We start from the raw sequence: 17453 nt of genomic DNA on the forward strand, positions 1-17453 counted from the left end.
CACCATTGTTTATGCCTTTCTCTCTTGGCATTGTCTTAACACACATCTGAATGCTGCAGAGTGTCTGCTATAATAGAGGTCTGTACACCTGCTGATGATCAGTTCATCAAGGACTGATCATCAGCAGCACCTAATATTATCTTTGTGCTAGACATAGGCCTACGTTGTTGTTGTTTTTTGCTGATGTCCCTTTAGGAGATCTAAACTTCTCACCCTGGCATCTGTCTCCTTCTCACAGGATAGACTAGTGATTACTCCAGCCTTCACAGGGAGCAGCAATGACACCTTCCATGTGAAACTGACACCATAACTTTGTAAACACAGTCCTTGAGAGTATGCATTTGCAAACAGTCCTAATTTTCACATCCAGGTTAAATCCACTGTGGACTTCATCATGAGAGTGAAGCAACCAGCTGAAGGGCCCCATCATTCATTTTTGACACCAGGTGTGTTCACCTGAGAATTCCTCCTTCCTTTGGCAAGTTAGAGCGACAGTGGGGTGGGGGCCCACACACTGAACACTGTGAATATACATTGTATGGCATTGTGTGTGTTTTTCCCTCATGTCTGAACATGTTAGGCTCATGTTAAGAGGTAGATTCAGTATCTGAGATATGCGGCCCCAGCTGACGAGTCCTGGCTTGCTGCCATATATGTCGCATCCTCAAAGACTCTGAGGAATTCAGCCATGTCTCCGACTTCCACAGGACAGGATGCGTCACAGCCTGAACAAGAACAAGTAGTAAGTGGAGATACAGCTGTTAAATAAATATATATATGTAGGAATAGTTTGATGTTCCCATGTCCACACTGAGATCCTTCGCCTACCTTACTTTAAGTCACTCTACTTGGTGGGAAATAAGCCCACTGTCAGGCAGCAGAAAGGTGGGTTACATAAACAAAGGCCTACACCTGTCTTCCATGATGAAGGTGATAAAGGCAGAAATCCACGATTCACTGGAGCAGAGGGGTCTTTCCCCTCCCATGTGACCCACAGCAAGGCCCCGCACGGTGTAGTTCAGCGTCCCTCCTCCCGGCCTGATCAGCCCTCCCTGCTGCTCTGCGCCGCTCTGCGTGCAGCGATGCTGTAGATGCGGCAGACTGGGACAGACAGCGTTTACAGTGAATGCAGCAGGAGGATAACAACATCCCGACAGACACCAAGGAGGACAGAGAGACTTCACTTGACTGCATTCAGTGTAAGCTGGAGTGTTTTCCTCTTCTTTAGTGTTTGATCAGGAGCTCACTGTGTGTGTTTTATTTGTCCCTTGATGTGCCTCCTAAGGCTGTCCATGTCCACTGTAACTATAGGCTGCTGTTACAGTAAATACGCACTTTCAAACGGAACGGCTTTGCTAATTATAATATCAGCATAAATACATTGTATTTATCAAATAAAAGTATATTTATTGTTAATAACGTTTTAGAAATGGCCCCAGGTAAACTGTTTGATGTGGTTGACTTTAGCATTTTACATTTTAATGTAGCTTGCAAAAAAGTATGTTTTCATCCTAATGATTTTTACTAGGCTATGTCTTTATCAACATTTAATTACCAACATTTGTGTGATATATGTTATACACATTAAATATTAAAAACAAACAAATAAAATGTTCATTATAGCCGTTTTTGCTAAATTAGTGAGTGGCCATATAGCTAAGCCTGGCATACATTTGCCTTATAGCAAAATTGCTGTTTTTTTTATACTAAATTCAGACTCATAGAATAGAAATGACAGAAAAAACAATACAGAGTTCAACTTATTTGTTGTATTGTTTTTCAGCATACCTACATGTTTGGATGCTGGAAAGTTATTCATTTGCTTACTGCTTAAAAAAATGTTATATTTTAGGTTAATTTAAGCTGAATTTAAAAAAAAGACATCAAAGGTCAAACTGTGTTGAATTCAAGTTGTCAAAGTGGAAGTCCTAAAAGAAACTAGTGCCAGGTCAGTCTGTCCTTTTTTACATAGTTCAACAGTTTTATTTATAAGCTAAGATATAGCATATGTGGATACTGCAGCACATTATGTCGTTTCCTTTAAACTTTGAGCCCCTTCAGCTTCAGATCTCAGCTGCTGTAGCTTATGGAGCCTCAGTGCTGTAGCTCTGACTAAGAATGTACGTGAGCTGTAAAGACTTTTCTTCTGTCAAAGCTCTTCAGTGACTTAGCTCCTATTCCTACCAAGTCACGGGAGACCAGCCATGTTAACCCACTTCCCCGGGCCTGATCTTAATATCCTTATGTTCAGTCTCCTCGTGTTATGTAAGTCTTACTGTGAACTGGCAGAGCAGTCAGGCCGTGTTTAACCCTCAGATGTAATAAAGTACTTCTCTTTTCTGATGTGCTTGTTTCAGTTAGATGTGCTGCAGGAACATATAGAACAAAGTGTTATGCACAGAAACAGGCTTAAACAAGGTTTGTGCCATCTGTGAGTCTTCTTTTAGAGGAGCTCATTACATATCTAGCTCACATGTTATGGGCACAGTCAGCCATGCTGTTCATGGCTGTATAAGGCATTATTGTAACTGTCACTAAAAAGTCACCGCTAAATTTTGGTGTGGGAAAAAGTGGGATACTCTTTTATATAGATGGTGTCAGTTACAGCAACATTTAGTCAGTGGTATCACTGCTTCTAAAGAAAACAAATTGGTCCTTTTTTGACCTGAAGTGCAAGCGTCTTTATTGTTTTAATGTTTAAGTAGACAGCTCCGAGCATGCATAGAGATCTGACATTCAGAGGTGGGCTGGGATACACGTTTTAGTGTGAACATATATTAGTATTCTGTGCCCTAACACACTGTAGTGAAGTTCTGCCCCATGTTGTGCTACAGTTTCTCATCTATTACAGATTTAAATGTTTAATAAAATACAACTTCACTGCAATAAAGCATATTTGTAAATTAGAACAAGAGGACAAGGCAGAGAAATGTAATAATGTCATCTCAAGTACACGTGCCCTCCATGACAGCTGGTGGTTTTTGTAAAAGTCCAGTCTATTTGCTAAAGTCGGAGGTCTGTAACTGATCTATTGAGATGCATGTAGTGCTAGGTGCAAACATACTTAGAGCATATCATATGTTATCAAATCACTCAGTATACCCAAGTGGTTTCAAACTGCTAGATTAAAAGAAGGCCAAGTATAATGTTTTTCTTTCCATAAGTTTTGTTTTGTTTTGTTTTGTTGAGTGGTAAACACATTCATAATGTTACATATTTCCTGTATAAATTGACCTGACTAGACAAAGATTGCTTCCACTATATTTAAGAGTTTAATTTTGAGGTGTTTGACCTGGGTAAGTGAAAGTCTTCACAGACGTTGCTTCCACTGGTTTTTAATTCAAGTAGCAAGGTTACAGAATCATGCAAGTATCTTCTTTAAAATCCTGACTTATGGGGTGCACAGGACTATCAGAAAGATATTGGCTGATGATAGAAATGTATCCATATTGTTGTTATTGTTTCTTAATCTGGGACTGATATTATTCATACATAATTCATAAATAATTCACAGCATACGTCTTGAGGCCGGATTCATGTGAGATTTGTAAACTTGCAGAAATCAGTCTGACCAGGCTTCACACTGTGTGTTTTCAGTAACATAACAACCAGCAAAAGAAAGATCTACTGATCTGTGAGCATATTTGCTATATATGCGGAATTCCACACAAATACATTTTCTGATTTAGTTGAAAAGGTAATCTGATTGCAGTTACATGTCTCTGTTCTGTGGTATTCAGTCTGTACATTTAACAGTTGTTTGAGTTCATTTCAGTTAAACAATGCAAGTAGACTGTCATCACTTTGATGTCTTCATTTAGCTCTGTGGACCTAACCACTTGATTTGATTCTAATGGCTCTTTAATCCAGTTGTATTATGGCATCAAGTCTTAGAGTTGAAAAGAGGTGTAACAGTACAGTAGATAATCTGAACTGGTATGATCTCAGGTCATTGAGTTCTTCCCTCCTTTCTTCCCTCTGCAGACCTTTCCTCTTGTGCAGAGCAGTACATTCACATCCAAGTTGACTCGTGACATGTTGGCATAAGTAACATAGCTCTGTGTTTCACTCCCTTCTTCTCATTGGGACCCTTTAACACCCAGAAGAGACTTTTCTCTTGCTTCTCCCGTCACTGAAGTGCACCTGCATGGAGGTATGATCTGGAGGGCAAGAGAAGGAGCAGTCAATTCCCATATGTTAGCTTGGCTTGGTGCTTGGTCGTGTACCTGAGTCTGCAGATTTTTCCCAAGCTGGTAACTCCTGCCCCCTCCTTCTCTGAGCAGATCAAGGGTGGAAAAGAAAGTTGAATTTAATCCCCAAGGGGATTAAGAACCCCATGAGTGATTAAATGAGACTTCTGTCTCAAAAAGGACAAATTACTGTACCACCTCAAACTTGGGAACCATTTTTACAGTGGTCTGTGCAGAACAAAGCAGACGTATCTCCAGTTCGGTCATCATTAATCATCTCACGATCACAGGGAGATTGCATATTTCTGCTGCTTAGAGCCCTGCCAGGACAATGGAACTGGATTTTGTCTGACGTTCGTTGTACCTAAGCTATCTTTTCCCAGGAAACATGTATACATTTCACTGAAGTTGGACTAATGATGAACTCTAATGTGTAACAAGAAATTCTCAGAGCTTATCACGCATCATTGTCATAGAGGCATTTCAGGCTCATCTAGTGTGACACTAGTGACTAAAATCTGCTAAAACAAATGAAGAAAAACACATTTCAACAGAAATAAAGCCTGACTTATTTTAACCCTTAGGCTGACTAGACACTAAATAACTTTCAAACTTTCTAATACAAACATCACAATTTGCAGAATGCTGCAGATAAACGTGTAAGATTACATAAAATGGAGACAGAGAATTTTTACTTCAGGCTGATTTTAAATCCAATTGAGCATTACATCATTTAGTGAAGAAAACATTAGACAATGTTTGCTGTACTAAATGTCTTGGTTTGTGAAAATATTCATTTAGCTATTACTTTGGGGCCTGTGACCTATAGGTAGCTCTTGTGGCAGGTACAAATGGCATTGCTAATGTTAGATTATTATGTTAGATCAATTGTGGAAATGCTTGCTAATAAGGCACAAGGCCAGCCATCTTTTTCATTTTTACATTTTTGGTACTAGTACACCTGTTGGCTGGTGCCTCCCTGCTCTTGTGTTGTTTCAGTGTCAATTGAGAATTTGTATCAAACGACCTCTAAATATGCCAGCAAGGAGGTAGAGTGTGTGTGTAACTAACCTTTTTCTTGTTCCCTTCCACCCTCATTCCACAGTCAGAGCTGGGATGGACAATAAGGCCCTGGAACCGGATTCTGTGAGCGTCCACATGGAGGAGGCTGTTGTGTGTAATGGGGGTAGTCAGCCTTTAGCTTTAGCTCAGCCTCAGCTGCAGCAGGACACATCCATGTTGACCCACCTCAAGAAGGTTGAGAACCAAATTACTGATGCACAGCGGTTCTCCCACCTACCTAAACGTACGGCGGTTGACCTGGAGTTCATCAATGTCTCCTACACCGTTCAGGAGGGACCCTGCTGGAGGAGGAGAGGTAGGAATTTGGGTGTAGCCTGTTGAGGAAGAGGAGGAGGAGGAGAGCAGCCATTGTCAGTATGACTTTAATGAAATTTTGCTTAATAGTGTTTGGGGTAATGTTAGTCTGTCCGCAGTTGTGGATCACATGAGGCTTTTATCACTTATCAGTTCTAAAGATGTCTGTTGAACGTGTTCTAAAATAAGGTAGAAGCCTTGCTGAATGTCTGACTTTTGAACTAATGCTTCCAGTTACTGTACAAAACCTGATCTTTATTGATCCATTTTGTCCAGTACAGACAGTCAGCAGAGCTTTCTGCCACACTGACCTCCCCAGGACCCATCAGTGTCCATTTAGGATCAATGCACACTACACAATGGTGTATTTGAGTCAATGCATGTCAAAGTTTGTACTTTTTTAACCACTGAAGGTAATCATCCAGCTGTTTCATGTGGGGGGAAAAGCATGTATATCATAAATTCTTGACTTTTTCAGGCGATTTAAACAAGCAAACACTTACTGATCAATGCTTAGATAACAGTGGTGCTTAGGGTCATTATTCCGTTGATTCACCTCCAGTTTGACCTCAGCGGTCAAAGGTGGCCCTAATGCCAAGGCAGGGAGCACGTCTCACAGGTCTTTCCCTGGCTGCTCTGACCTCTTCTTCCTTACAGGTCAAATGTGTGCAGTCTGTATTTGATTGTAGATACATTTTAAATAACAAAACAAAACTGATCTCGCCCTCTTCAAGCCACGGAGTAAGGACAAAGAATACAGTTATGTTTGTCCTGTCGTGTGTCAGCATATGCCCAGCAGGATGCAGGCATTGGCTTATCTGTTTCCCGGTTGAGGTTTACTTCTATTCCCTCCCCTTTCAAAAATAAAGGGATTGTGTATGTAGCAGTTCATCCCAAACTGCCATACTCCCATCATTGGTAGAAGCTGGATACAACATCGTATTTGTAAAATGTTAAGAGTGTTTCAGGTAAAATGTTTCATAGTCTGAGGCTGGTTAGCTCATAATAATGTAGCTGACTGGGTGAGCAAACGGCCAGAGGATAAATACTTTAAGAGAAAAGTAAGTAAGTGGTTGCCTTAAAGAAACTATAGTAAACACATCCTAGATGAATGACGGAATGCTTTGAAACTTTTATTGACATTTTGCTCAGTTCTAATCTTAAGGTGCTGTGTGTTTGTCCAACACACGTCATAGTGTAGATAAGAGTTTCTTCGTAGTCTTATAAAAAGAAAATTCCCTCACAAACAAGTGTACTACAGCCATGTTCAAAGTTAATACTGTTTTAGTAAGTTCTAGTAAGTTTTTAAAATATGTTTAGACATATAAATAAGATAATAATAACAATAATAATAATGTAACTTTTTTCACCATGCCAGAGTTTATTTAGCAAAAAGACCCTAAACCCTTATCTCTCTGAAACTTTTTGAATGTTGTGGTGGTTATGTTTTTTGTTAAGGGACGAGGGAAGTGTAAAGCATATTTAAGCATTACTGAGGTTCCCAAAACTGCATCTGAACAAAGCACAACACTTGAACAATGTTCTATGGACAGATGAGACCAAAGTGGAGTTGTTTGGTCTTAATGATCCACCATCTCCTGAAAACCAAACACACACACACACCATACACACTGTCATGAGTTGACCATAAACCCATTAATATACAAAAGGTATTAAGGACATAAATGTGATGCCATTTCTGATAGTTTGAGCTTTTTCATGCACAATGCGAGACTGATGAGTTAATACAGGAAAACATTACTTAGTATTGCACATATCTTTGTTTTTTTCTTTGGCTTCATTTTTGCTACACAAATAGTGACATGTGAAAAAGGTCTTATGTTTTTGGTTGCATTTGCCTAATAATAAGACCCACTACAATCAAATGCTTTAGTAATGTACTTGTGCTCAAAATAAACAGTAGAAGAGAGGGGTAATAACTTTTAAATGAATGACTATATACAGACACGGTTATTTTACAGCATGAATACAGGATGATGCATCAGACAAAAGCTGCCCTATAACCACTATGATACACTAGTCAGTCAAAACCAAGTGTACATTAAATGCACTTCCAAGTAGGCATGGCTATTATCTCTGCCTTTTTGCCAAAATGAATTAAGGGCTTACATCTAGATAACAAGCAACTGATTTAAGGGACACTGATGGTCTCTGTTGTAAAATATGAATGAGGCTCTTAGAGTCTTAGAGACCTGAGCACAGAAAGACAAACACAGCCTTGTTTTACCGAGGGCAGGCACTAACAGACCATGGTGTTCAAGGACAGAGGAGCAACTTAGTGTTGGTAAACTCAGTACAGTGGTTTGTGCCTGACATCATATAAATCTCTGCTGCACAGTGGAAATACAACTTTTAAAGTAGGCAACATCTTGTTCAAAGCTGATGCAGGTTGGTGCTCAGTGTTAATGCTGTTAGACTCAAGGGCAGCATTTGATACTAAACTAAACTAAATAAACTGGAATTTACCAGACAAGTAATTTAATGCTGATATACTATAAGCTCTTGTGGAATACTGTATTTCCTTTTACCTGTACAGTGTCATGACTGTTGGCTCTGTGGTTTCAGGTTTCAAAGCCTTATTGAAGTGTCTGTCTGGAAAATTCTGCAGTAGAGAGCTGATAGGAATCATGGGACCCTCAGGTGCTGGGAAGTCAACCTTAATGAACATTTTAGCTGGATACAGGTGAGACAGCGACGCTTTCTTCATGCATTGGGGCTCTCAGATCCAAACATATGGCAGAACTACAATAGGTGTAGGAGCCTAGATGTTCTGTGTAGGCTGCATGCACATTGGATAAACTCGTCTTTGTTTGTCCTTGTTGCTGCTTAGGGAAACAGGGATGAAGGGTCAGATCCTGGTAAATGGGAAACCCAGGGACCTGAGGAAATTCAGGAAAATGTCCTGCTACATCATGCAGGAAGACATGCTGCTGCCACACCTCACTGCCAGAGAGGCCATGATGGTGAGGTGTTGATGAGGCTATTTTTTAACCTTTACTTGATTGTGACACATTTTCTGTCTCTTGCAGGTTTCAGCCAACCTAAAGCTGAATGAAACTATGGATGTGAAGAGAGAATTGGTAAGATTAACACATACATCGATCATCAGTAGGTAATAACAGTCATGTTAAACAGTCGTGTTTGACCAGCCAATCACAGTTGATACTCCAAAGGTACCAAGGTACAGGTATTTGACTCTTTGTCAGTCAGTCATTGCTCTGTGGGTCACATTATTATATACATATATTATACCAACCTGATGTATTCAATTCAATTCAATTCAGTTTTATTTATACAGCGCATTTCACAATCAGAAATTGTCTCAAAGTGCTTCACAGAAACTCAGAGCGTGAGACTCAGAGCCTGAACCCCCCTAAGAGCACTGTGGCAAGGAAAAACTCCCTTTAAGAGGAAGAAACCTTGAGCAGGACCCGTCAACTTAAGGGGGAACCTTCCTGCTGCCAGTCGGCCAGGTAGAGGAGGAGAAGAAGAGGGAGACAGGACAGAGAGGATGAAGGAGAGAGAGAGAGAGAGAGAGAGAGAGAGGAGCAAACATGATACAGTACAGAGCAAACATGCAGCAAGATGAAACAGTGATTATATATATATAATAATATAATATATTATATATATATCGTCAGTCCATAAGTAGTAATAGTAATTTGGTAGTAATCAAAGCAAAGATGAGCAGCAGGGGCTGGTGAAGTCGATGAGCACAGGAGAGATCAGGGGCCAGACTGCAGGTCAGCATGCAGGTCTGAGACCTGCAAAGAGAGAGAGCGAGAGAGAGAGAGAGAGAGAGAGCGAGGCACAAAACTACGAGGAAGACATACATTGTGCATTAAAACTAATGCTTTGCAAACATGTTGATAAGATGATACTGTCTCAGTTTAGGTGAATACAGACTCATATACTCATGCAGACCTCAGAGACTTGATTAACCACACATTGCTTGCTGTCTTGTTAATTAATAATGTAACCAAACCATGGTATTCCTAGCATGTGTATAAAGCACCCTACTGTGACTGATGAACATTTTCACTATTTTAATTGTCACAATAACTTTATCTTCATCAGATTCCAAAAGTGAGAAGGGTGCTGGTGACACTAGTGATGCACTGATCTGATAGAAATGCTGCCTCATTTTTCATGATTGCCAAAACAGGCTTGTAGGCGCGGTGTTTATTTGCTTACCTATAGATTGCTAAATCACTTTCTCTCTTTTGTGCTCCGTGTTTAGGTGAATGAGATTCTGACGGCTTTGGGGCTCCTTGACTGTGCTCACACTCGTACCGGCTCACTGTCAGGTGGTCAGTGTAAACGTCTGGCCATCGCCCTGGAGCTGGTCAACAACCCTCCAGTCATGTTCTTTGATGAACCCACCAGGTGAGACCAATATGCACTGTTCCTGGCTACATTTCATACTACTTGGTAATGGGGGAATTATTTGTCTGAACTTAAGAATGGAACATTTTCTTTAACTTTAACAGAAAGGTAAAAAAAGGGCAGATTCAGTCAGTCCACACATTTGGCAGCAGATTTATAATGAGATTTGTGACAGTTGGACATCTGGTGCAATTATACTTTTAATCATAGTGGTACCATCTGGAAAGTAATGGCAGCGAGGTGCCCAGGGACCCCGGCTTTAGACAGCTTTGTAGAAACGAAGGAAAAACAATCCCAGTAAACCAGCAGAGCCCTACAAGGTTCATTAATGAAGCCATCATAACAACTACACAAGTGGTTTCCTAGCATTAACGAGCCTTTAGACAGCAGATCAGCTGTCTGTCATATTAGACATAACAAGGTGGGTTTGTTTGTTTGTGTTTGTTAATGATGTTTTTAATGATCAGTGTCAGTGTCTTTATATTTAGACAGCAGGGCTGATTGACTACTACTCACAGCCATGTTTGCGTTTTTTAGTGCTTCATACCTAATAGAGGTTTTGCATAAAATGTGTTTCTTACACAGGGATGTTGTGGTTTCTTGAGTTATGATGTAAATGAAATCAGTAGATACTGACACACTGAAATTCAAAGTCTTCTAAAACATTCTGCATCTCTTGCAGTTTTAATGTATCACAAATAAAGCTTGGTAAATGGGGCCATCTTCTCATTGGATCATAGGCAAGAATGTTAAAAGATCAGATGTCAGCCTACATTTTGGGTTCATGGTCATTATATCTCAATGACTCACATGAGTGAGTGGAGTTCAGTAAGCTGTCCTTGTTCATGTGTCTTCAGATTTACTCACACCTGCTCATTGTATCCTCCTGTTTTCAGTGGTTTAGACAGTGTATCATGCTACCAGGTAGTGTCCCTGATGCGTTCACTGGCACTGGGAGGACGTACCATCATTTGCAGCATTCATCAACCGAGTGCCAAACTCTTTGAGATGTTTGACAAGGTGTGCATCTACCAATGAATAATAACTTAACTGCTTCGAAGATACATAACAGTTCTGACAGTTTTATCTGATCTCGTTCATCCCCAGCTCTACATCCTCAGTCAGGGACAGTGTATCTATAAAGGCACAGTCCCTTACCTCATTCCCTACCTGAAGACTCTGGGCCTGTACTGTCCTACCTACCACAACCCTGCAGACTTCAGTATGACCAATTCACAGTCATCCCTCCGTTTCCCCCTGTCTGCTAAAGAAACCTCTTTTATGATGTTGGTATCTTTCCGTTTGCCTCTGATTCAGTCATTGAAGTTGCATCAGGAGAATATGGAGACCTGAACCCTGTGCTGTTCGAGGCCGTCCAAGGTGGGATGTGTGCGATAGAGGAGAAGAAGAATCCATGTGATGCCAATGGCTCAGCAGTTTGTGCAACAGTGTACACCAAGGTGAGTCTATAACTTATTTGCTGGTAATCAGATTCAGTTGTAGTTTTTTAGTAATGTATTATAAATAATATAATAGCTTATAATCTGCTGTGGCCCTTTAAAAGTTTCACAGGATGCCCCTTCAACCGAGTGTACCATTATTTTATAAACACTGAAAACACACATTTCATAACTATAAATAATATTGATATAGATTCCAAATATAAATAAGGTTTTAAAACATAAAATATATGAAGGTCTCTTTTACTGTCTTTTTCCATTGCACAATGCACAGATTATAACCCACTCATTTAATATGGGCAATGCACATTTTCACTTAACGGTGCCACCATTACTGTCATTGTGTTTGTGTAGTTAATCTGGCCCTAAAAGCAGAATTTAGCTGAGTGTTTTCTCCGATGCCTTTTTATTTTCCCAGGACACCGGGCACATAGAGAGCCACACATTTTCCACAAGCACACTAACACAGTTCTGTATCCTCTTCAAGAGAACCTTCATAACTATCTGTCGAGACCAGGTGGGTGGCCTCTTAAAATCAAGTACTAACATCTAAAACAGCCGTTCACTTGAATCCTCTGAGTTATTGTTGTGCTTCCGGTCTGTTCTCAGGTTCTGACCCACCTCAGACTGATATCCCACATCTCCATAGGTGTGTTAATAGGTTTGCTCTATCTGAACATTGGCAATGATGCCAGCAGGGTCTTTAACAACACTGGATTTCTCTTCTTCTCTATGCTCTTCCTCATGTTCGGAGCACTCATGCCAACTGTGCTAACCTGTGAGTATCCAGAGTGTTACACAGTGTTAGATCCAATTTCAGCAGCCCATAGTGTGAGAGCTGATAGTTAGTAGACTCTGTATGTAAACACCTGCAGTTCCCCTGGAGATGTCTGTGTTCGTGAGGGAGCATCTCAACTACTGGTACAGCCTGAAAGCTTACTACCTAGCCAAGACCATGGCTGATATTCCATTCCAGGTGAGCTGCTTCTTGGCTGAGTGTTGACACACCTGTTACACACCTCAGAGCTATTTACACAGCCCTCTGGAAGTAGTTTTTAGTTAGTGGATGAAACCATTTTTAAGTCAGCTGCTAAACATTCATTTTTCATTCATTTTATTTTACACTTACTGAGCGCTGAGAGTAATCAATGTGGCTTCATTTGGGTTGATCTGTACCTTTACCAATGTGCTATTGTAGGTGATCTGCCCCATCATGTACTGCAGTATAGTGTACTGGATGACAGAACAGCCCCCTGAGGCCAGCCGCTACCTGCTCTTCATAGCCCTGTCCATCTGCACTGCCCTGGTAGCCCAGTCCCTCGGCCTGCTGGTTGGTGCCGCCTCCACCTCCCTACAGGTACAGCAGTATTGCCTTGTTCTGTATAGTATTCCTCAGCTAATGGCGTACATATTATAATCCTCTGTACACTCTTGCAGGTGGCTACATTTGTAGGACCTGTCACAGCTATCCCAGTGCTGCTTTTCTCTGGATTCTTTGTAAACTTCGACACCATCCCCAAATACCTGCAGTGGAGCTCCTATGTGTCTTATGTCAGGTGTGCATCTCAGCTCACAGATACTTCGAGCCACAAGCACTCAGGTCAACTCAAATAACTCTGCCATGGATAATTTGGTTTACAGCCTGCTGTCTGTCTGTTCCTCAGGTATGGCTTTGAAGGGGTGATCCTGTCTATTTATGGGATGAACCGCTCAGAGCTGGAATGTCCAGGAAAGGTGTGCAAGTTCCAACGGCCAGAGGAGGTTCTGCAGCTACTGGATGTAGAAGATGCAAAGCTCTACATAGACTTCATTGTGTTGGGGGTTTTCTTCATCATCCTACGACTGGCCACATACCTCATCCTCCGTTACAAGGTCAAGTCAGAGAGATAGGTCTCACCTGCCAACACTCACGGTCCTTAATGATGTCATTCCAGACTTGGGCTTTTGGGCTCCTGCGCACACAGAGCATGTCACATCACATGGGGATTTGTTTCACTTCACTTTACACATTGCTGCTAAAAGGACAGGACAATGCATTCAAATTAACATACACCTGTTTTACCTCATTGTGTGCACAAAGCCACACCAGACAAGAGACTGAGCCACATTCAGCGGCGTGTGCTCTGTATGAATGGACATGCCTGTTTATTCTACAGTGTGCTACTGTTCCACTGGAGTAACTGCCCCTTTAAGAAATCCAAAATGAGTGTTTACATTACTCTTTAAGCCAAAAAATTGAGGATAAGGTGTTGCACTGCAGGCAGAGTGTGATGTGCCTGAATGAGTGAACATGAGTGAGCAGTTTTCACTGATAATCCTGGGATCATTCTATCTGTGCCGTGGATGTAAGCAGTTTGTTTTCTGTATCTTGTCACGTTGCTGGAAACATTTAAAAATCAAATTATTGTTTTAACTAAATTGTTTTCTGTGTCTATAGTTGTAAATTTAATATGATTATACTTAAAATGTGGTATTTTTGTACTTCCACACTATAATCTAAAATCTTTCGAATCTTAGTTGTAATAAAAATTGTTAAGCCTTAATCATTTTACACTGTGCCATATTATCTTTATTATCATGCAGTTATGTTAATGTATTTAAGCATAGATGTATTTTTGTTGTCCATGACATCCAAGGACACAACATGCTCATGCAGACATGATTGGTGCTATCTGTAGATTTTATTTGATTTACATGCTGTATCCATCTGGACTGCACGGTGCAAGCTGAGCACACTGGAGAGCAACCAAAGAGAATTCAATGTAACAGGAAGTGTGTTCACATTTTATTTACAACTGTTTTTGCTTTTTTTGTATGTTTATTCATTCTCTGTTGTAACATGTTCTTACAGGTTAAACTGTAAGAGTGCTGTACAGCTCTGTAAACTCCAATAAACACTGATTCTTCAGTTATTTTGGTTTATAACAATGTTTTTATTTCCAGTCTGAGAAGCTTCAGAGACCTGGATGCTATGAGCTGGGCCGCTGCGGGGTGCATCACACTACACAGGGATGTTGTGGTATTTGCAGTGTGCTTGGATGGCTGCCTATATGACAATAAAAATTCTAAATGTATTGAATTGATTACATCACTCATAAACATAATTTTGAGTATACTGTAAATGTGTTTATAAGTTTGTTCACCTATTTTTGACATCTGGTTTAAATGAACAGACAAGAGACAGAAGGTATTTGTATGTATCTCTATTTTCAACCGGTGAAGAATACATTTATACTCAATTCAAAGGGAAGAGGGCACAATGAGACCAGCAGGGGGCAGTATAGTATAGGTGGCGGTAATGCGCCTGAGAGTAGGATGACACCCGCCATTAAACTAAAAGAAGAGGAAGAACCGTAGAAGAAGAGAAAGTGTGCTGTACTTCCGGGTGGAGTTTTAAATACACAGAATGTATTTCAAGGAGAATCTTAAGATGCTTGAAAGCTGCTGACTACAGTTTCCACACAGTAAGATTTGTTTGCTGCTAACATTGTAGCCACCGTGAATGTTAAAGCTAGCTACGTTATATCAGCGCCGTGTTTACATAAATAGCTAGCTAATGGAAACATATGAAAGCTAGTTCACAGTTCGGTCATCTGAGGATGCAGAGCCAACTGCTTTTTGAGCTGATATTAGGATAAGGACACATAATCAAAAAAGGCTGAAATACACCATCTGTGAAGTAACTGATTTTTATTATGCTTTGATAAAATTCAGGGTTTTTTGTTTTGTTTTTAAAGCAAACATAAGGGCTGGTTTGTATTGACTTTGTGTTTTTACCTTCAGTAGTTTGACTGAATAAGACGGGATGCCTCCCCATGTTGGAGCTGAGCTGATCCACACACCAGTGCAGCTGTATCGATACCTCCTCAGATGCTGCAGGCAGCTACCTTCTGCAGCAATGCAGCAGCACTATCGGCATGCCATAAGACAGGTGAGTTCATACTTTAAATGACAAGCACAACTGATCTTTATACCATTATTGGATAAGCAAGACATTTCTAAACTTTGAAGAAATATTGAACAATGTGGATGATTAGGTGTTCATGACCTCCATAAAGAAAGCAAAAGGCCACTGACTTATGTTTTCTACCACCTTTACTTTTTAAAACAAATAATGCAGGTTACTGCTAATACTAGTAAGTCATTTGTCTTTATTAATGTACTCTCATTAACAGTGTCATCTTCATGGAAGGCATTTGCTGTCATTTCCCTGAAAAACAAAGACCTTTAGCTGTAGCTGCAGACACAAACATGCTGACAGCAGCAGTAAAGAGAGTGTGAGTTGGAAGAAGGGGCTATCTGTGAGGCTGCAGCTTAGCTTGGGTGGTGTTCTGCTTACCTTTGTGGGCTGTTCAACTGCAGTACCACTGTCAAGAGAATTGGAATTCAGTTACATATTAAGCGGTTTTCTGTTCTATCCAGCTCTGTAAAACAGAATACGGTTTAGTTACAGTGGAATAAAAAGGAGAAAAGCAGCAAGTCCTGAAATTATAGAATGTTTGCCCTTCCTGTTTCTCACCATAACAGCTGGACGCAATAGAAATAGCTGCAACCTTGTGTTAAACTTAACAAACAGTTGTCCTTACTACCTCTTCCAGAACATTGTAAATGCTGTACCAACAGCTGTCACTAGAGGGGGATGTGACACAGAATCTGCAGGGGGAACAGGGAACACCTGATAAAGCCGCTTCAGCCAACAATTTTAACCAGATCCATTTGTTTCCAGGGTTACAACAGCCACTCAGATGAAGATAATCCAGAGAGAATACAAATGATCATCCAGAGAGCTGTAGCAGATGCAGACTGGATTCTTAACAAAGTAAGAATGCCAGAAGTAAAATGTTTTTATTGTACACAAATACATATTGAGTAATTCTATTATTGTTGACAGTACACCAAGAAGTGAGCGTCACCTGATGGACGGTCATAGATGTGTATGTGCTGTCTATGTCTCCTGAGTGTTGGTGTTATTTATTTAATGGGATGTGAGGAGAGGAGGACCTCACAGGTAAACACTGTTAGCTGGACTACACAATGACTACTCTTCATAGATTTTCTATTAAATGATTTCTCACACATTAACTTTGCTGTCTTGTTATGTAGAAAAAGAAACAAGCAAACTCATATCCGTTCAGAGTGCACTACAATGGGTTTACTGCCTGAGGTAAGGTAGGGAAGGAGATTTCATTCTGATGCACTTTTTGTTAAATTAGTGTAACTTCTCTTTACAATCCGATAGCAACCAATTAGTTCAGCATTAAAGCGAAGAATATGAATCATCTGTGGAAGCTATAAAACGCTAAAAACATCAGCCAATCCTCCGGGTGGGCCCTGTGTGGAGTATTGGCTGGTTGTCACTCTCTTCCTGCTCTGCGCACACCAGAGAGGTACGTGCATGATGTCCAAAGTCACAGACCGCAGCTCGTCTTCAGGTAGGTCCATGTGATTGGGAGGCGTGGCTTCGGGGTGAGCTCCGAGAGAAAGGGCGTGTGTTTACTTTCGAATTCTGGCTGACTCTCACTGAGGTTTAAAAATCTCCTACCTCCTAAGAACACGATGCAATAATACATGGATATGAAATCATCTTTATTGAAACAATACCACATGTTTTTCAAGTATAGCAATTTTTATCTTATAATGCATTAATGTACATACAATAGGCTTGTTTGAGAGGAGCCATGCTACAAAGCTGCAGTCAGTTTGACAACATTATGCATGGTCTCTGGTGTTAAAGGTGATATGTGTTCCAGGATTCTCATGTTAGTCACATCTGCTAACCTCAACTACATGCTGTAAATACATGTATTTATTAGTGGTCCAACAGAGGAAAAACAGAAAACAATAGCTTTCATCATTCATCTGTCAGATATTCAGTCTGCAGGGCTTGGTCTCATGTAATTATGCTTCCTACATGCATGGTGTTGTCATAATGGAAATCTCACCATTGTGCACTGCATAGACCTGGTTCATCTCAAATAAGCCTACTGATGTACATAACATGAGGGTGTCTCTGATGTGC

General features: G+C 40.6%; 2 protein-coding genes across 4 annotated transcripts; both read left to right on the top strand.

Annotated features, from left to right (window-relative positions):
- Positions 1-1077: 1077 nt before the first annotated feature.
- On the top strand, positions 1078-14346 carry LOC114444657 (ATP-binding cassette sub-family G member 4-like). Its single transcript, XM_028419376.1, has 15 exons — positions 1078-1199; positions 5296-5568; positions 8154-8271; positions 8419-8551; positions 8618-8668; positions 9829-9974; positions 10871-10994; positions 11082-11196; positions 11292-11434; positions 11853-11951; positions 12044-12212; positions 12310-12410; positions 12633-12791; positions 12872-12990; positions 13099-14346. The coding sequence occupies exons 1-15, from the start codon at positions 1127-1129 to the stop codon at positions 13322-13324; spliced, it is 2049 nt and encodes a 682-aa protein (XP_028275177.1). The 5' UTR covers positions 1078-1126; the 3' UTR covers positions 13325-14346.
- A 435-nt stretch (positions 14347-14781) lies between these two features.
- On the top strand, positions 14782-16693 carry lyrm9 (LYR motif containing 9). 3 transcript variants are annotated; one of them, XR_003671621.1, is made up of 5 exons: positions 14782-14898; positions 15218-15365; positions 16161-16253; positions 16326-16442; positions 16538-16693. XR_003671621.1 is itself a non-coding variant. In XM_028420273.1 (4 exons), exons 2-4 carry the CDS (start codon positions 15240-15242, stop codon positions 16338-16340), a joined length of 234 nt encoding a protein of 77 aa, XP_028276074.1. In that variant the 5' UTR covers positions 14782-14898; positions 15218-15239; the 3' UTR covers positions 16341-16516. The 3 variants fall into 3 exon arrangements, 2 of the variants coding, with proteins under 2 accessions (XP_028276074.1, XP_028276075.1); XM_028420273.1 differs by lacking the exon at positions 16538-16693 and having other exon boundaries at positions 16326-16516; XM_028420274.1 differs by lacking the exon at positions 16538-16693 and having other exon boundaries at positions 14800-14898; positions 15221-15365; positions 16326-16516.
- Positions 16694-17453: the final 760 nt, after the last annotated feature.

This window comes from Parambassis ranga, chromosome 13 (genome assembly GCF_900634625.1).
Source record: "Parambassis ranga chromosome 13, fParRan2.1, whole genome shotgun sequence".
Classification (NCBI taxonomy): Eukaryota; Metazoa; Chordata; class Actinopteri; family Ambassidae; genus Parambassis; species Parambassis ranga.